At 39.1% G+C, this 14,447-nt stretch overlaps 1 protein-coding gene across 2 annotated transcripts in view; it reads left to right on the top strand.

The window, feature by feature from the left end:
• Positions 1 to 13,765, top strand: part of Chuk (component of inhibitor of nuclear factor kappa B kinase complex) — a 33,489-nt gene extending 19,724 nt beyond the window's left edge. The window contains exons 14-21 of one of the 2 annotated variants that reach the window (XM_051146621.1): positions 2,231 to 2,292; positions 3,908 to 4,017; positions 5,233 to 5,282; positions 9,054 to 9,150; positions 9,586 to 9,733; positions 10,472 to 10,588; positions 12,397 to 12,496; positions 13,580 to 13,765. In XM_051146621.1, the coding sequence (XP_051002578.1) occupies positions 2,231 to 2,292; positions 3,908 to 4,017; positions 5,233 to 5,282; positions 9,054 to 9,150; positions 9,586 to 9,733; positions 10,472 to 10,588; positions 12,397 to 12,465 (653 nt within the window). In that variant the 3' untranslated portion in view covers positions 12,466 to 12,496; positions 13,580 to 13,765. Of the gene's footprint in view, positions 1 to 2,230; positions 2,293 to 3,907; positions 4,018 to 5,232; positions 5,283 to 9,053; positions 9,151 to 9,585; positions 9,734 to 10,471; positions 10,606 to 12,396; positions 12,497 to 13,579 lie in introns of both variants that reach the window. The other variant, XM_051146620.1, reaches the window with a different exon arrangement.
• The last annotated feature ends 682 nt before the right edge of the window (positions 13,766 to 14,447 follow it).

The raw sequence follows: 14,447 nt of genomic DNA, 5'->3' as shown, positions 1-14,447 counted from the left end.
GAGGCTGAGTGAGAGCCCCTCACCCATTGCCATGAGAGGACACACAAAGCAGCCATCTGTGAACCACAACCTCATCTTGAATTTCTGATTCCAAATCTGAGAAATACATTTCTATGGTTTATTTGTCACTAAGAATGTATTTGTTTGTGCTCTGTAGTTTTGTTCTTGCAGTATAGCAGCTCAATTGGAATACATAGCCAGGGGAGTCTTAAAATATTTGTCTTTCTGTAAAAAAAAGAAAAAAAAATTCTAAGGTCATTCTTTTTTCTAATCCATCTGGTTTGGAGTTTTAGCTACTGTTGCCTTGTTGTACACAGTCTTCTGACTCAATCTTACTGCCCCTCAGAAATGCTAAGGATTTATAAAGAGTTAAAATTTAAATAAACTAAATTTTCTTATTTCATGAACCATATCTTTTTTGGGAAGTAGATACTGTTTTTATGTGTACTTGACAAAGGTGTGGGTACCTCCAGCTTCCCAGGTGGTGATCAGAAGTGTCCAGTTGGTGAATGTCTACTTTCCAGTGCTATTTCTATGTTTGCATATTATAGGCACTCCAATGAATGACAAAACATAATTATTTTGTTAAAGCATCTTTGACTTGTCAGAGGCATACTGTACAATTGTTAACAGTGAAATAGATGTAGATGTGCTGATCTAAAATATCAGTGGAATATTTGACAGTGACTATCTTAGTTACTTTTCTATTGGTGTGAACAAGGCAACTTATAAAAGAAAGCATTTAATTGGGGGCTTGTTCACATTTTCAGAGGGTGAGTCCCTGACCAGTGTGGGCGGGCAGGTGAGCAGGCAGGCATGGTTCCAGATCAGTAGCTGAGTGCTTACATTTGACTCATAGGCATGAGGCAGAGAGAGAGAGCAAGCTGACCTGCCATGGCTTTTGAAACCTCAAAGTCCACTCCCACTGATATAATTTTTCCACCAAGGCCACACCTCCTAATTCTTCCTAAACAGTCCACTAACTGGGAACCAAGCATTCAAACATATGAGCCTATGGAGGCTATTCTCATTTAACCACCATAATGATATTAAGTTATGAGGAAAAGCATGTATAAATTGTCTTTCTTACTTATGAGAGAATAAGAATATATCCTGTAACAATCATATTAGTGAGAACACTTTGCGTAGAGGGAAGATTCTTTTCTTTTTTATGCTTTTATTTGTTTATTTTTATTGTACTGAGAATTGAACCTAGACCCTTGTGGTTTTTTTTTTTTAGATTTATTTATTACTATGTATACAGTGTTTTGCCTGCATGTACACCTGCACACCAGCAGAAGGCATCAGATCACATTATAGATGTTTGTGAGCCACCATGTGGTTGCTAGAAATCGAATTCAGGACCTAGAAGAGCAGGCAGTGTGCTCTTAACCTCTGAGCCATCTCTCCAGCCCCATGTTTTTTTTGTTTTTGATACAAGGTCTCATTATGTAGTCTTGGCTGGCTTGGATCTCACTACATAGACCAGACTGGCCTTGAACTCCCAGTCCTCTGCCTCCTAAGTGCTGGGTTTAAACATGTGCACAAACATGTGCAGCCAGACTCAGAGCCTGTGTATGCTAGGCCAGTCTTCTACCACTGAGCTACATTCCAAGTCCACATGTAACTTTTCTAAAACATGTTTATGTGTTACTTTAAGATAAGTTTTTTTTAGAAGAAAAGATACATACTACTCTCCTAGAACTTTTATAACAAGTCTGTTGCCTAAAACAACAAAGATGTGAAAGCTCAGAATTTCAAGGCTAAAATCCAAAAATCAAAGGTGCTAGTAAAGTCATGATTCCTCTGAAATCTAAAAGAAAAACATTACGGCCACACTTGGTGTGCTTTGGCTTACAACTTTAGTTGTCACATGGCATTCTCCTTTTGTGTTTCTGAATATCGCCTTCCTAAGCCTGTTCTAAGGACACTGGAAATGAGTCACATTGTGGTAAGGGCCTAGCTTCGTCCAGTGTGAGTACATGCACAGGTGATTAACTTATTATAAATTAACCTGTTTCCAGTGAGGTCTCACCTTCCAAGGCATTGGGGCTTAGGAATACAGCATATCTATTTGGGAAACAGGCTTCAACCCATTATGAATCTTTGATGTTGATACAGCAAGAAAGTAACCAGACTAGTGTTTAAAGATGTAATTATTTCAGAGGAAACCAATTTAGACTTGATTTTTAAATTTTTTTATTTTTTTCTTCCTTTTTAATTTTTTTAGCTTCAGAAAAAATGCTGAAAGCATGGAAAGAAATGGAAGAAAAGGCCATTCACTATGCTGAGGTAAAATCATTGAACTCATTCTGTATATTTAATGACTCCATTAGAAATTATCTTCTGAGACTTGATACCCTATGATCATATAAAGGGGGAGGAAGTCCCCCTCAGGAACAGTCATAGGGGAGGGGAGTAAGAGGAAAATGGAGGGAGGGAAGAATGGGAGGATACAAGGGATGGGATAACCATTGAGATGTAACAAGAATAAATTAATTTAAAAAATTATTTTGAAAAAAAAAAAGAAATTATCTTCTGTTTTGAAATATAAGCATAACTAGTATGTGCTTTGAATAGAGAGAGGACAGTACCATGGGCTGTAAAGTCAAAGGCTTTGGGTAAACTCTTTAGCTTCACTGAACATTAGTTTCCATATTATATGTACATTAGAGATGGCAATCTTTCCTAATAGGCTTATGAACATTAAATGGAAATCAATATTTAATGGGATGTATTGTTATTATTTTTCTGGCTGGTTTAGGTAAGATGTCTTCACATCTAGTTTAAATGGAACAGTTCTATTTATACCTGATGTCTTCCTATAATTATCAGTAGCACTCTGTTTCAGTCTCAAAACTATGTAAGATTAAACAATGTATAGTCTCCTGAGTTAGGAATAGATCGTTCCCCAGGTGGCATATTCCCTTTTTCTCCTTTATGTTCATGGTCCTGTGCTGTTGCTTTCCTTGGTCCCAGTTCATGCTTACACTGGGGATGTGGATAGGGCAGTTGTTATTTATTGTGCAGCTGACCTGTCTTGTGAATGGCACTTCAAGGTCAAAGCAGATGTAGTAGTAGTTGACTGTAGTGAGAAGGGAAACATAGAAATAAGTACAGTTTTATTTCATTATTTTTATTTTTGAGACAGGGTCTCTCTGTGTAGCCCTAGCTGATGTGGAATTCACTATGTAGACCAAGCTGGCCATGACTCACAGAGACATACTTGCCTCTGCCTCCCGAGTGCTGGTATTAAAGGTGTGCATCATTGCACCTGGCATAAGCTGTTTTTATGTGAAAGATTGTCAGAAGCATAAAAAAGCTCCCACCATAGCTGAGGAGCTAGTAACAGTTATGGCCACTGGAGGAAGGGGAGTCAGATTTCTTTAAGGAGGTGATTTGGCCATGTCTTGTTGTATGGCCTCACATTCAGTAGTATGTGAGCATCACAAATTGGACCATGTGGGTTATTTTAAAAGGGAGAAAAAAGAGGACAACATGAAGTTGGGAGTGCTGGGAGGGGTGGCTAGAGGAGCTAGATCTTGGAGGAGTTAGGGGGAGTGATAGGGAGTAAATATGATCAAAATACACTGGGTGCATCTATGAAATTCTCAGAGAATTACTAAAATTATTATTATTTTGATAGCTTTAACCAGCCTAGTGTGGTGCTTTAGACTGCAATCCCAGCACTCAGGAAAGTAAGACAGGAGAATTACAGGTTCAAGAATAGCCTAGGCTACTTAATGCAACTGTCTCATTAAATAAACAGATGATTAGCTTTAACAAAATTACTTTGTTGTAGTAAAATATTCAGTTGTACTGTTAGAAGAGACCATTCTCTTCCTTTAAGGCCTGAGCCGTGTTGAAATGGTGGTAAGCCTGTCCTGTTCTCTGTGTCATATCTGAGGCTGGTGTCATTGGATACCTTGAGGATCAGATTATGTCTTTGCACACTGAAATCATGGAGCTGCAGAAGAGCCCCTATGGAAGACGCCAGGGAGACTTGATGGAGTCACTGTAAGTGTATATCTATCTATATATATATCTGTGTTATTGGTCTTGGGTCTTTACATTTTTGTTTTGTTCTTTCTACTTATATCTGGCGGAGTTCAGTCTCTGCATGATCTAATTCATGTTTTTTTGTTTTTGTTTTTTTTACTTCTAATATATTCCTATGATACGATTTTTTAAACATTTATTTATTTTATGAGGGGAGGGAAGGCGTGCAATACATCACAATGCACGTATAGAGATCAAAGGACAAAATTATGGGCCATGGTTGGCCCAAGAATTGAACTCAAGTTGTCAGGCTTGGCAGCAAACACCTTTACTTACTGAGCCATCTCTCTAGCCCTTACAGTATCTTAAAAGAAAGCTATTTCTTAGTCACAGGGAATTTGGAAAATAACTCTGGATTATTCTTTACTATTTAAAAGAAAATCTCTTTGGGGGTGTTTATTTGTTTGTTTGTTAAAATATATTTAAGTTACAAATGATTTCCCCATTTACTACCCTTTTGGTCCAAGGTATAACCTCTTAACTCCTGTGTTGAGGTTAATTTCCTAAGTGTCTAGATTAGAAACTAAAGATTTCTCTCTAATCACAAGCCATAACTCTGCCCCCTTCTCTCCAACCCCCCCCCCACACTCCCCCACCCCCGCTTAAGTGTTTCTGGTACATGGGTGTTGTATTTGTGGTAGAAGAGCAGAGCAAATCCTCAGTATAGAGAAACTTTGTTTTGGAGACTAGGGATATGGCTGCTCAAGCTGAGGACCTGAGTTTGAATCCCCAGAATCCACATGTAAGGCTAGGTGCAGTAGCGTGTCTGCAACCCCAGTGTTTTTATGGCAAGAGGAGACAGAAACTGGAGACTCACGGGAAGCTTGGAGGCCAGCTAACTTAGCATAGGCAGCAGCACACAACAGAGACCTGTCTCAGGCAGACAGCAAGGACTGACACTCAAGGTTACCCTCTGACCTCCTCACATGGAATATGCAAGCATATACCCACACAGAAACACCTCACACAATCACAGTTGTTTTTTTTAACCTCCATGTTTTAAGGACTTATATATTCTTATTATTCAATGAAATGCTTGGTAAAACACTCATTGATGATCTGTACTTGCTTAAAAATTGAATCTTGTCTCAGTAACCGGTATTATTCAACTTGTGTATTCAAGTTATTAGCTTGCTTCCACATACAGAGAGGGTTTTGTTTTCTCTTTTGTAGGGAACAGCGTGCCATTGACCTTTATAAGCAGTTAAAGCACAGACCTACAGGTAAGACACTTCAGTCAGAGTATTTAAAGGCATTTTAGGAAACTCCTTAACTAAACAAAGAGGGTAGATTTTAATTTTTTTAACTTCAGAGTAAGATCCTGTTTTGGTATTGTTATTGCAACATTTGTGGCATAATAGTTTTAAATTTATGAGAGTTTTAAAAAGTAGAAAGGGAAAGTAATAAGATATTGAAATAGAAAATTTTAAAGGGAAGTGAAAAGAAAGTAGAGGGGGAAAAAAAGAAACTGAAACAAGGGGGGAAAAGGGAAGGAATTGGGGTGTGGGTAAAGTGCTTGCTACAACATGAAAACTGAGTTTAGATGCCCAGAATTCAAATAAAAGCCACACTTGGCAGCACACCCCTGTGATCCCAGCAGTGCTAAGTGGCCATCCAGTCTAGCTGAAACAGCCAGGTTAAGGTTCAGTGAGATACCCTATCAGCAAGGAAGGTGGAGAGCCATCCAGGAAGATACCTGAAGGTGACCCCAGGCCCCAATACATAACACACCTTCCCCTAACAATGGGTGTGTGTGTATATGTGTAAAAAGGTTGGGGTTAAAATACTGCTTAAGTTAGAGAGGCTAGAAAGAATTCAATGCAATGTATTCTGGGTGGAATGGTAAGAGAAGAAGCTTATAGTCTATGTGGAAGCAGTTTGTCCTGAAAAGCTTTGCCTTCACCAGCACTGGTCACTACTCATATCTTTAGGGGAGCAATTCATATTGAACATATGCCAAATACAGAGCATTGTCATTGGGAGGAATGTTGGCTGGAAAACTAGAAGCCCTGAATTCTAAATTGGGTATTTTACTGACCAAATAATTTCCAGCACATCTCCCTGTTTCTATTCCCCTTTTCTGCAAAACAAGTCAAAACATAAGTCAGTAAACTTTGGCAGTGTATTTGAGAGTGCTCATGAAAATGCTTTGAAAACAATAAGGTAGTATGTATGTAAAACACCTTTATTTTATTTAAAATGTATTTATCTTGAAGGAATACATAAGTACTAGAAAAGGGATGTCTATGCTCTGGAATATATGTATTTTATTTTAAAAGTTTTATATAACAACGATTTCAAGCTTTATACTTGAAAATTTATAAGTGTAGCAACATAAGCAACTTTGTATAATATTTATGCCGTTTTTAAAATACCATGCTCTCATGCACTGTTTTTAAGTTTTTTTTAATATTTTTTATGTGTGGGAGTGTTTTGCCTGTGTATGTCAGTGCACCATGTGTGTGCAGTGCACACAGAGGCCAGAGAGGGTGTTAGAGAACTGTACCTCAAATGACAGGTGGCCATGTGGGTGTTCTGAACCTCTGGAAGAGCAGCCTGGCCTCTTATGGCTAAGGCATCTCTCCCACCTCCATATGCTGGGTTTTTGCAGTATTCAATGTATTGCTACATATACTTATGAAGTACATCTCAGACACGCATTGTTTAGAAGTGATTTCTTGTAGGAGATGAAATCTGAAAACAGTGGAAACTGTCTTTATCCTCTTCTGGCAAAGGCTGAAGTCCTGAGGTCTTTATCATTAAAAGAGCTGGTTCTATGGGATACCCTTGAGCTTGGTTCGTGGAATTTACAAAGGACTGATGTTTGGAGAAAAATGTTTTGGAGCCTTGTGTCTGGTCATTGAGGGGGTGGGGGAGGCAGAGAGAGGCAGAGAGATATTCTGGGAATGAGTTGGGCTATGGAAGAGGCTTCTGGAATGATTTAAAAAGGACAGACCCTGTTGTGGTTAAGTTTCCAGTATGGCCTAATAATCTTTATTATCAGGCCTATAACTATTATTACAACAGTGTTTTCTAACCCACTAGCAATCAAATTAAGACACAGACACATGTTATATTTTAAAATAGCCTTAGTTAACCTGGGGCAGGGGTTCCATAGTATGGAGTCCCTGCCCTAGTGCAGTGCCATCTGCTTCTGATAATTGCTGTCAAGCTACTTCCCATCCATAATCTCAAATCCTTGCTAATTATCATTCATCATCTAGGCCAAGTCTTCACCCACACCGGCCACGTGCTTCTCTCCCACCTAAGCCATGATGGCGCAGCCTCTTTCTTCTCTCTACTCCTCTGGTCTCTCTTCTTCCCAAGATTCTTTCCCTCCCCACCCCCCTCCCCACCCTCCAAGCCCTGAATCTTAGCCATGTCTATCCCATTAGCCCTGCCCACATGTGATTGTCTTTTATTGGTCAAATAGGTTAGGCTCTAAGGCAAGGTGGGTCACTCCAGTCCCACAATCTTTTCAAATCTCTTTTGAAACTCCTTCCATGGTTTTCTTTTTTGGAGTAACATGGAAGAACGTTTAATGAGGAAACTTTGCACAGTTAGTAGGAAGTATAAGCAATAATGGTATTTTGTTTTCAGGCTTATTATCCAAGAAAATACCAGGATGGTACATCAGCAATTTTCTGCTCTTGTAAACTTAAATTGCCATTTTTTGAAATACAACAACTAATGCTAGCAGTTTTAAAAACTGACATAGTCAGCTGGGTGTGGTGGCACAGGCCTTTAATCCCAACATTCAGGAGGCAGAGGAAGGCGGATCACTGTGAGTTCGAGGCCAGTCTGGTCTACAAAGCTAGTCCAGGACAGCCAAGGCTAGAGACCCTGTCTCAAAAACCCAAAACAAACAAACCTGACATAGTGTCATTTATAAACTGTAGAACTCGGTGTAACCAACAACCATCCCATCTGAGGATATCTGTCAGATGCCAGTTGGCTTTAAGGTGAATGTCATGGTGTCTACCAATCCTTTTATTAGAACATTAGATTTGCTGTAAGTCAGCTTTTTTCAGATGAGGTTTTTATTAGCATGAAATTCCAGGCAAGCAGTTTGAGCACTGACAGCCTGGTCGCCACATAGCTCTAAGAGTTAGTCGTGTAAGAGAGCTGGTCTCTTGGTCAAGGGCTACATTTGTGTCTGAATTTGGGTTAGTACAGGTTAAAAATCAATCAGACTATTCTCTCAAACACAGGCTACATGTCTCTAAAGATTAAACATAACACATGCATAAATTTACTTTTAAAAAACATTTCTATCTGTGGGTATGGGTGTATGCCATATGTGTATGGGTACGTACCCACGGAGTCCAGAAGAGGGTGTCAGATTCTCCTGGAGATGGAGTTACAGGCATTTGTGAGCCACCTAATGTGAGTGCTGGGATATGAATCTGGGTCCACTGGAGGAGCAGCAAGGGCTCTTGAGAACTATACTCAGCCCTGTAACTTTACTCTTTGATGTATAGTTGTCATTGAACTGTACCTTCAACACCTTAGAATTTATTTATACATAATTAAATCCAAGTATTGATTTAATTTAAATGGTGTAAAATATTCATGAGGAGATGTGAGCAGCTTGGACACTAGTGACAGATAAAGTAATGATTCTATCTTAGTCTTGTTGGAGAATCTGAGTTTCATTAGGATTACTTAAAGGGGCTTCAGTGGCTACACTTCAGAAGGAAATCTCTCCTCTCTGTCTACCTGCCATTGATCACCTCTTTTAGGTTCTTGGGGAGGGGTAAGGCCTCATAAGCCCCTCTCTGCTCCCTGACAGACCTTTAATGGGCCTAGTCTACACAGGTAATCATAGCTTCTGGGAGTTCATTAAGACAACAGTAATGTCACACCTAATGGAGAGGGTTTTTTTTTTTAGACTACTTAGAGCTTTTTAAGAGTTTTTAAGAAACGTTTTGTTTAGAAGTTGATGTGTTCTGTAGAAGAGAGCTTATAAGCTTACTAACTAAAGTCTTTCATAGATCACTCCTACAGTGACAGCACGGAGATGGTGAAGATCATTGTGCACACTGTGCAGAGTCAGGACCGTGTTCTCAAGGAGCTGTTTGGTCACCTGAGGTAGAAAAATTGCTTTATTTCCTCCTCCTACATGACAATGTATTTGTGTTCCTTTTAAATTATAATACTCCTCTTTGGTGAATAATAGTTCTGTCCGTACCTTAGAAGACATGGCCATGTGTAAATCCTGAGCATATGCATTACTTTTTATTTTATTTATGTGTATGGGTGTTCTGCCTGCCGGTTTGCCTCATGTGCATGAGACCAGAAAGGGGCATCTGATCTCCTGGAACTGGAACTGCCATATGGGTACTGGGAATTGAACCCAGGTCTGCTCTTAACCACTGAGCTCTCTCTCCAGCCCCTGTATTCATTGCTTTTGAGATCAGTCATTCAATTCAGTGTTGGTTGTGGTTCATTTCCGCTGAGTTTGGAAGTATGTCAAACAATTTTGAGGGATATGACAAGTATCTGACACTGACTTCATCTTTCTAGCAAATTGTTGGGCTGTAAGCAGAAGATCATTGATCTACTTCCCAAGGTGGAAGTGGCTCTCAGTAACATCAAAGAAGCTGACAATGCTGTCATGTTTATGCAGGGAAAGAGGCAGAAAGAAATTTGGCACCTCCTTAAAATTGCCTGTGTAAGTAATTATTAGTGGATGTAATACTGAGTTGCTATTATTTTCTGTGAAAAAGGTTTTTAATGCTTTGAGCTATGTCCTTTGAATATTTATACTTTATATTGGGTACACATGTTCCTTGTTTAGTGTCTGAGTAATTATAGAGTTAGAACTTTTGTATTATTACTCTCCTTTTCAGTCCTGCTGCTGCCACGGCTATTGCTGCTGCTGGTGATGGTGGCGTCGTGTGTGTGGTTTTATTTGTTTCTTTTGAGACCAAAGCTTACTCTATCCTAAGCTGGGAGCTGGACTGTACCTCACAGTAAATTTCTTGCCTCCCGAATGCAGGGATTACAAGTGTGAGCTACCATACCCAGCTCAGTCTCACTCTTACAGTTCACCCTGCCCTGGTTTGCTATCATTGTTCAGCCCAGTTTGGAATAAATGCACTTGACTTACTCAAAAGTCAACCCGTGTTCAGCTGTTCCCTTCCTCCAAACCAAAGCTGAATTAGAGGAGTTAGATTCGTGTAGTTTTTTTTGTCAGGGTTAGATACACTCAGTTTTAGTCAATGAGGAAACTATACCAGTGATGGAATAGTTAGTAGCGGTGAGAATAGTTTTGTTCACAACCCCAGTTGGGCATGTAAGAAATGATTGAATTATAAATCATAATAGTATGATTTACATGAAAAATGGTATGAATCAAGAGGTGCTTGCATGCAATTTATTGTGTATGTGTGTGTGTTTTTTCCTTCAGACACAGAGTTCGGCCCGCTCTCTTGTAGGATCCAGTCTAGAAGGCACAGTAACCCCTCCAGCATCAGCCTGGCTGCCTCCCACATTAGCAGACCGTGAACATCCTCTGACATGTGTGGTAACTCCTCAAGATGGGTGGGTTCACTTTGTAACAATAGAGGGCTGTAATTCTGAGTGGGGTAGGAGTGAGATGGCAGAGCATGGTGCTCAACAGCATCTTCAGACCAGGGCTTTGTTTTGACTATCACTTTTTTTATAGTGCTGAGTAATTTTTTTAATGTTTCATATATTTTCACTTTAAAATGTGGATGTTTTATAGAATTACTGTGAAAATTCAGTTGGACAATGTATGTAAAATGCTTGGGAAATAAATTTCAGTGTTACCAATATGTGTTAGCTCAATCCGTGCTCTAAACCATTCTGTTTTACCCAAACTGTGTTCCTTTCTTAACCACTTATCTTTATGAGAAATTATCCTTTTTGACATTTTTATTTTTTGATACTCAAGTTCTCTTTTAATAAAGTAGTGAGATCTACTTCATAATAGTATTTCTTCAATGAAAAATTTTCAGTGCTTTAAATCATTTTACATTAAGATTACTCAGATTTGCAGCCCTGCATTTTGTCTTTAGTTACCACTTTTCTGCTAAAAGCTGAATGCCTGTCCATCACTGTTATTTTCTCACCATAAGGTGTGCCGTGTTCAAGTGGCTCTTTGCTAGCTTGTGTATTGTCGCTTTTCTCACCACTCATGGAGACCTCCACACCACCAAGCATTTCCTGGAAGTCTGCCCATAATTAGTTTTGCAGAAGTGCACCCATGTTACATCACTGCTCAGGAGGTCACGCAGTCGCATGTTCTGTGCTCTGCTTTTATGAGAGAAAAAGCACATGACAGGAAGGCAAGCTGATATCAGGTATTTCCTTGTTTAAAGAAAACAAGTTCCAGGGTATATCTCAGGGGCACTAAACATGTGGCCCAATATGAATGCATAAACAAGTCTAGCAGAGGCTGTGATTTTATAGACGTCAGGAAATACTGTTAGAGCTGAAGGAAATAAAATCTAGTACATCCTGATTCTTTTGTTTTCATTAAAGGCATTTAGGCTTGGTAGGGATGCCACTTCCAGTTTGAGCTTGTGCCTGTTTGTAACAGTATATCTGATGTGTTTTAAAATACACATTCTGATAAAGGAAAGTGGGTCTTAATTATAGGGTACCTGCACTACTTAATAATCAAGGATTAGGGACTTGTTAGCAGGAGATTTTCTGTCTATGGGCTAGTAACTGAATCCATATTTAGTTTTAAGCTAGCAGTGGCTGTTGCCCGTGGCCCTCAGTGTGGTGGAAGAGGGGCCGAGGGTTGGTGAAGGACGATGACAGAGGAGAGCATGGAGGGAGAAACTAGGATCGAGCTCCTTCAGTCCAAGTACCCAGGAATATTTGTGGCTCATGCTTTTTCTCTGCTGTCTTCAGCGGTCGACTTGCTTGTTTTCATTGCTACTGTCTGTAGCTTCCAACCAGTTTTTCTCTTTCCTGGATCTCTCTCTATGTTTGTGTGTGAAGTGAGCATGTTGGTGTTTTACTGTCTGTAATAGAAGAAAGAAACAACCCAGAAACAAACAAACAAAATACTTCATTTGTCAATACCAAGGGGACCTCTTCCCCAACCTGGCATTTCTTTGGTGGGGTGGCGGTGGCGCGGGGCCGCTACCAGTGCCACCTATTTCAAAAGAAAATCTGATTAGAGTTACAGTGGGCTTACTGGAGTAGGCAGACACATGGCTTTGGATGGAGTGGGATGCTGTCTCTTGAGTGGGAGGGATAAAGAAGCTGAGGCCTACAGCAGTCAGAAGACCAGAAAGTAGGCAACACTCCAGTGCTCCTTTGCTGAACTTAAAATGGTTTTGTTCTTTCATCTATCAGAGAGACATTAACACAAATGATAGAAGAAAATCTGAACTGTCTTGGCCATTTAAGTACTATTATTCGTGAAGCAACTGAGGAACAGAGCAGTAGTATGGCGGTAAGTTTTGTGTGACTACGGGTGTGTATTTCAGGTATGTTAACATACAAAGGTTCAATTTCCCATGTTGGCTGTGTCTGGCATTTGGGATATATTTGGAAAAGAACTCAGGAAAGAAAACGTAAGAAATATTTTGAACCTCAAATTTCCATTTTTTGTTATGTAGGGATGTGTCTCATTTCTGTTGCTGTGATAAATTAGCCCTACAAAAAGCAACTTAGGGGAGAAGGGCTTATTTAGCTTATACTTAGAGGCTGCAGGCCACCATTGTGGGAAGTCACGGCAGGAACTTGAAATAGCTAGATATCACAGCTATAGTCAGGAGCAGACAGAAATAAGCGTCTGCATTCCTGAGAATACTCAGCTCACTTTTTCATACTATTGCAGTACAGGCCCAGCCCTTGACATGGTGCTACTCATTAACTGAAGTAGCAAGACAGTCCCCTGTATACATGTCCACAGCCCAACCGGAGCCCAGATGAGCTCAATTGTCCTTGGGATTTTCCTCCCAGGTGATTCTAGGTTGTGGCAAACTCACAAAACTAACCATCAGGTACATGATAGCATATGTCATCAGTGAACATCAGCAGTAGCATCTTTAGTCAGATGAAGCTTTCTTTGCAGTTTAACTACTGAAAAGGAATTGAATGTACCATTTTGCTTCAGCAATTCATTTTTTCAGTAAGATGGTACTTTTACTCTATAATTTAATTTCTGTATTTGATGCATATAAGATCAGTTATGCTAAAAAAAAATTGTTGTATCAAGATTTAAGTTGGTTTGAACTACTGATTTGTTAAAATTTGGAAAAGCTACTCTAAAATCCTAGCAAATTCACTGCATTTTGTTTTGATACTAACTCTTTATCTTTTCACTTGAGAATAAATATTTTACTCAGATTTTTATGAGAACTCTGAAATATTTTTGAGGTTGCCAGAAGATCAGATAAAATCAAACTGTAACTTCTATAGTTTTTAACTCTTCAAATTTTGGGTATAAAATGTCCAAACATTAAGACAGTTTTAAAAAGTGAGCTCTACATTTGAACAGCTGCTAACTGTGATTTTCCATGCCTGCTTTTAGAGTCTTGATTGGAGTTGGTTAACAGAATGACTCGCCATTTGTTCACTGTCCTCAAGACCATGGAAGTTGTTCTGGCACATATTCGAAATTCATCCTTTGTCACTGAAGCTGGTCTTCACATACCAGTCAGTGGAAGAAATGGCTGTGATCAGAAACTACAAATGACTGTACAAGCACAGTACCTTGGATTTTTTTTTTTTTTAAATGATTGTGACCTCTGAACAGATAGGCTTTTATAGCAAATTAGTGAAGTTAATTATTTTTACCACTGCAACTGTCTAGGGAGATCATTAGTGACCTACTTATATCTTTAAAATTGTTTAGCTGATGGAAAAGATATCTTCTAAAGTTTTAAATTTTAGACATGGGGCCCACATGGCATTAGTATACAGAGATGAAAAATTCATCAGTGTTCATGTTAAGTAAAAGTTGTCTACTGGGTTTCTGTGGAAGAGACTGCACTTCGTGAAAACTAAAAGCTGCTTCCTTGTGTTACACACAGCACGTACTCTTCTTGGCATCATAAGGAGTTAGATGAATCCCATCTTTAATCACATACTTAATAATAGTGCCTTTTCTTTCGTAAGGGATTGTGCATATGTGCCTTTGATATCAGCTGACCATAATGAATTGCTGTGTGCTGTATGTGTATGTATTTAAGGTGTACATTTAATAATGTTAAAAAGAAGATTCCTGTTAATTTATAATGTATTTGAAGGTTGTATGTTTTTGCATTTGTAAAAATGGGTCACTTGTTAAAACAATTTTTTGTGTCTTGTCATACAAGTTTCAAAAGGTCTGCATTCCTTTATAATTACAGTCTCAAAATCCAAGAAGTTCTGAAAACAGGGTTTTCATAAGCTTGGTA

Source organism: Acomys russatus, chromosome 5 (assembly GCF_903995435.1).
Source record: "Acomys russatus chromosome 5, mAcoRus1.1, whole genome shotgun sequence".
Lineage (NCBI taxonomy): Eukaryota > Metazoa > Chordata > Mammalia > Rodentia > Muridae > Acomys > Acomys russatus.
This window is presented reverse-complemented; position numbering and strand designations above follow the sequence as displayed.